This window comes from Lucilia cuprina, chromosome 4 (assembly GCF_022045245.1).
Source record: "Lucilia cuprina isolate Lc7/37 chromosome 4, ASM2204524v1, whole genome shotgun sequence".
Lineage (NCBI taxonomy): Eukaryota > Metazoa > Arthropoda > Insecta > Diptera > Calliphoridae > Lucilia > Lucilia cuprina.
Window position 1 is genome coordinate 82,173,334 of NC_060952.1, and position 4,660 is coordinate 82,177,993.

Here is a 4,660-nt window from a genome sequence, read left to right on the forward strand (position 1 = left end):
CTAGTTCAGTTCTAGTTCAGTTCTAGTTCAGTTCTAGTTCAGTTCTAGTTCAGTTCTAGTTCAGTTCTAGTTCAGTTCTAGTTCAGTTCTAGTTCAGTTCTATTTTTTAGTTCTAGTTCAGTTCTATTTCTTAGTTCTAGTTCAGTTCTAGTTCAATTCTAGTTCAGTTCTAGTTCAGTTATAGTTCAGTTCTGGTTCAGTTCTACTTCAATTCTAGTTCAGTTCTAGTTCAGTCCTATATCAGTTCTAATTCAATTCTAGTTCAGTTCTAGTTCAATTCTAGTTCAGTTCTCGTTCAGTTCTAGTTCAGTTCTAGTTCAGTTCTAGTTCAGTTCTAGTTCAGTTCTAGTTCAGTTCTAGTTCAGTTCTAGTTCAGTTCTAGTTCAGTTCTAGTTCAGTTCTAGTTCCGTTCTAGTTCAGTTCTAGTTCCGTTCTAGTTCAGTTCTAGTTCAGTTCTAGTTCAGTTCTAGTTCAGATCTAGTTCAGTTTTCGTTCAGTTCTAGTGCAGTTCTAGTTGGATTTTAGTTTAGTTCTAGTTCAATTATAGATATTAATTCTAGTCCAGTTCTAGTTCAGTTCTCATTTAGTTTTAGTTCAGTTTCAGATATGCTCTAGTTTAGTTCCTGTTCATTTCTAGTACAAATTCATTCCTAGTTCAATTCTAGCTATAGTTTAGTTTGTGGGCTCTGGAACACAGATTCAGGTAAAGCATTTTGGAACTACATACATATGTATGCATGTTTTTAGTTAAGAACTATAAAATGAAGAGCGTTTTTCTACGATTCCTTATAAAATGTTCAAAAATTCATTGTTTTTCGGATTGCAAAAAGGACAACAAACATTAAAAAGTGATCACGTCTTTCTCGATCATCAATATTTTTAGTACAAAATCACTTTAAATTTTAAAACACAGTTGCTTTTTTAAATTGTTTACAAAATCATTTTCAATATTTCAAAGCAATTGTCGAATAAAAGATATGCCTCAGTAGATGACTAAATAAGTGCATCATCAAATTTTTGTCTAAATATAAGAAAATTATTTCAAAATAATACCTGTTTTTCTGGTGACGGTTGTTTTGATTTGGCGCCTCGATTTCCCATAATGAAAATTTATTTTGTTTTTGCACTATTATAAATGTATTTAATTTTTCATTTAGACACAAAACATAATTTTTTTTCAATTAAAAATTTTATTTGGCAAAAAAATTTTCTCCAAATATAAGTCAAGGTGATTTTTATTTTTTTTATATATTATTTTTTTCTTAAATATCTCAAAATGATTTTTATGCGTCCATTTAATAATGTATTTTACATTAAATATTTAAACAATTAACTGACACAGTAAATACAACAGAATTTTGTATTTTCAATTTTAAACCGAAATATTTCATAAAATGTCTCTAAAGAGTCTATAGCCACCAAAATACTGAGTAAATAAAAATTAACGTACAAATACTGTAGTCCATATATGTTTATGTGGCCAAAATGGAATATTCAATTCAATAATGCATATGATTTTTACAAATTTAAATAAAAAAAAAAAACAAACAAATATAGAAAAACAGCGGACGAACACACGACAACGCGGATTTTGGAATATTTTACAGAAAAAAAGAAAAATATACGAAATAAATGATCGTTTGTACGAGACGTCAGTAGTCCATCAATAAATAATCAAACTGAACCATGTTGATGATAAATACAGATGGCTAGAATATGTAAGCAACCAGCAAACAAATGAAGCTCTCGTCTATAAGCTTTTGTATTTTTGAAAAAAAAAAAAAAAAAAATATTTTCAATATTTGCTAAAGATTACAATTAATGATTGGGGTTTCTAGTGGCACAATACCTTCAATATTCTCTTACTTTTCTGCCGCTGCTCTTTCTCTTTTGTCTTTAAAAGGTTTTTTTTTAATTACTAGACTAATTGTCGGTTGTTTGGTTGATTTGTTAGATGAACGAAATGGAATAATGTTAAAACAAAGCGTTAAATTGGTTTTGTATTCAAAAACAAAATAAACAATTAAAATATACAAGAATAATTTAAATAGAAGACAAAAAACCAAAAGAGAGAACCATTTCACTTTTTCCCATAATAGTGCCAAAAGTGTTTGAAGTAAACTTTTCTTTAATTGATGACATTAAAGAAAAATAATAGAAAAAACATTAAATATTCTAGTTTAGTTCTAATTCAGTTCTAGCCCAGTTGTAGTTCTAGTTTAGTTCTAGTTCAGTTCTTGTTCAGTTCTATTTCAGTTCTAGTTCAGTTCTAGTGCAGTACTAGTTCTAGTTTAGTTCTAGTTTGGTTCTAGTTCAGTTCTAGTTCAGTACTAGTTCAGTTTTAGTTCAGTTCTAGTTCTAGTTCTAGTTCAGTTCTAGTTCAGTTCTAGTTCAGTTCTAGTTCAGTTTTAGTTAAGTTCTAGTTCAGTTCTAGTTCAGTTCTAGTTCTAGTTCTAGTTCAGTTCTAGTTCAGTTCTAGTTCAGTTCTAGTTCAGTTCTAGTTCAGTTCTAGTTCAGTTCTAGTTCAGTTCTACTTCAGTTCTAGTTCAGTTCTAGTTCAGTTCTAGTTCAGTTTTAGTTCAGTTCTAGTTCCGTTCTAGTTCCGTTCTAGTTCAGTTTTCGTTTAGTTCTAGTTGGGTTTTTTGTTTAGTTCTAGTTCAGTTCTAGTTTAGTTCTACTTCAGTTCTAAGTTGGTTCTATTTCAGTTTATGTTCACTTTTAATTCAGTTCTAGTTTAGTTATATTACAGTAGTAGATCATATCCAGTTTAGTTCAATTCTAGTTCAGTTCTAGTTCAGTTTTGGTTCAGTTCTAGTTCAGTTCAAGATCAGTTCTAGTTTAGTTCTACTTCAGTTCTAAGTTGGTTCTAGTTCAGTTTATGTTCAGTTTTAATTCAGTTCTAGTTCAGTTATATTTAAGTTGTTTTTCATTTGTAGATCATATCTAGTTTAGTTCAGTTCTAATTAAGTTCTAGTTCAGTTTTAGTTCAGTTCTAGTTCAGTTTTAGTTCAGTTCTAGTTCAGTCCTAGTTCAGTTCTAGTTCAGTTCTACTTCAGTTCTAGTTCAGTTCAAGTTTAGATCTACTTCAGTTTTAGTTCAACAATAATTCAGGTTAAGTTTATTGCTTGTTCTGTACTAATTGAGTAATAGTTCAATTTTAGTTCAGTTCTAGTTCAGTCAAAATTATTTAGCATCAAAAGGAAAGGTATGCAATTACTCATAAAAATGTATAAAGAAATCAAATAAAAATCATTATCTAAAATTTGCATATAAAACGGTAACCCCAAAATATTGCTAAAAAAATTTGAATAAATCGATTAATCAATAAATAAACTTTATTTACATATTTTAAATAAAACAACGAATACTCGATTGCAATACAATAGAGAAAAAGAGTAAACTTTAGAAAAGTTTAAAATTTACGATTCGATTAATCGGTTATTGACATTAACGAACAACTCTAATAGCGGTAATGCAAAAATTAGTTGTTATTTTTCTTTCCGCAAGTGTTGCATGGTTTTTGTAAAAGTGAAGTGAAAAATAAAATAAAATTATACAAAAATAATAAATTCAATATATGTAAAGTGATAAATTGTTAAAATGTTATTACAAATTTATAAATATAATAAAAAAAGTTTAAAACAAATTAAAATAGTGAAAAAGAAAAAGTGTAGTGAAAAAAAAATTTGCATAAGGGATCAAAAAAAGAACAAAAAGAGGACATGATAAGTTTTGCTTAGCAAAAAAAGGTAAGCTTCACTTTTGTATGTATTAATTTTCAATAAAACTAAACAAAATAATAGCAAAATACATTGTACAAAAAATTCCTTTGTATATTATCAAAAAAAAATCAAATTCCTTTACTTACCAAACTGTTGCTATCATTCGTATTCAATTCCTTAAGCACTGATCTGTTGCCCAAACTCATATTTAGTCCGGGCGATGCAGCTGCGCCGCTGCCGGCAACACTATACGAAGCATTTAAATGTGTGGAAGAACCGCCACTTAAATTTAATTCATTTGCTGAATAACTCATTCTTTTCACTTTATTAATAATTTCTTTTTATTTATAACAATAGTCTATGAGTCTCTGCTTATTTTAGCAATAAAATTTCACTGTTTTAATAACAAAAAATTGCTTATATTTCGAGAAACAAAAGAATTTATAAATTTCGCACCCGTTTAGATTTGAATGGCAAAACAAAAAAAAAAAACATAAGCAACAACAACAATAAAGAAATGGGAATTTTTGTTTTTGCATATGAAAAAACACCAAGCAGGGCAGCCAACATTGTAATGTAAATTTGCGCCTTCAGGGTAGTGGTAGTAATTCAGCGTGTTTTAAGAGGAAAATCTAGCGATTTTTGAGCATGCAGATTATTTGAAAAGTAAACGGTTAAATAAAGAGATGGGTGGATGAGCAAATAGGTATATAGATAGATAGATAGATAGATAGATAGATAGATAGATAGATAGATAGATGAATAGATAGATAGATAGATAGATAGATAGATAGATAGATAGATAGATAAATAGATAGATAGATAGATAGATAGGTAGATAGATAGATAGATAGATAGATTGATAGATAGATAGATAGATAGATAGATAGATAGATAGATAGATAGATAGATAGATAGATAGATAGATAGATAGATAG

General features: G+C 28.5%; 1 protein-coding gene across 2 annotated transcripts in view; it reads right to left on the reverse strand.

Moving 5' to 3' along the window:
- LOC111684778 (transforming acidic coiled-coil-containing protein 1) overlaps positions 1 to 4,188 on the reverse strand; it is a 61,350-nt gene extending 57,162 nt beyond the window's left edge. Inside the window, exon 1 of one of the 2 annotated variants that reach the window (XM_023446984.2) lies at positions 3,869 to 4,188. In XM_023446984.2, coding sequence (XP_023302752.2) covers positions 3,869 to 4,036 — 168 coding nt within the window. In that variant the 5' untranslated portion in view covers positions 4,037 to 4,188. Of the gene's footprint in view, positions 1 to 1,053; positions 1,206 to 3,868 lie in introns of those variants that run through there. The other variant, XM_023446985.2, reaches the window with a different exon arrangement.
- Positions 4,189 to 4,660: the final 472 nt, after the last annotated feature.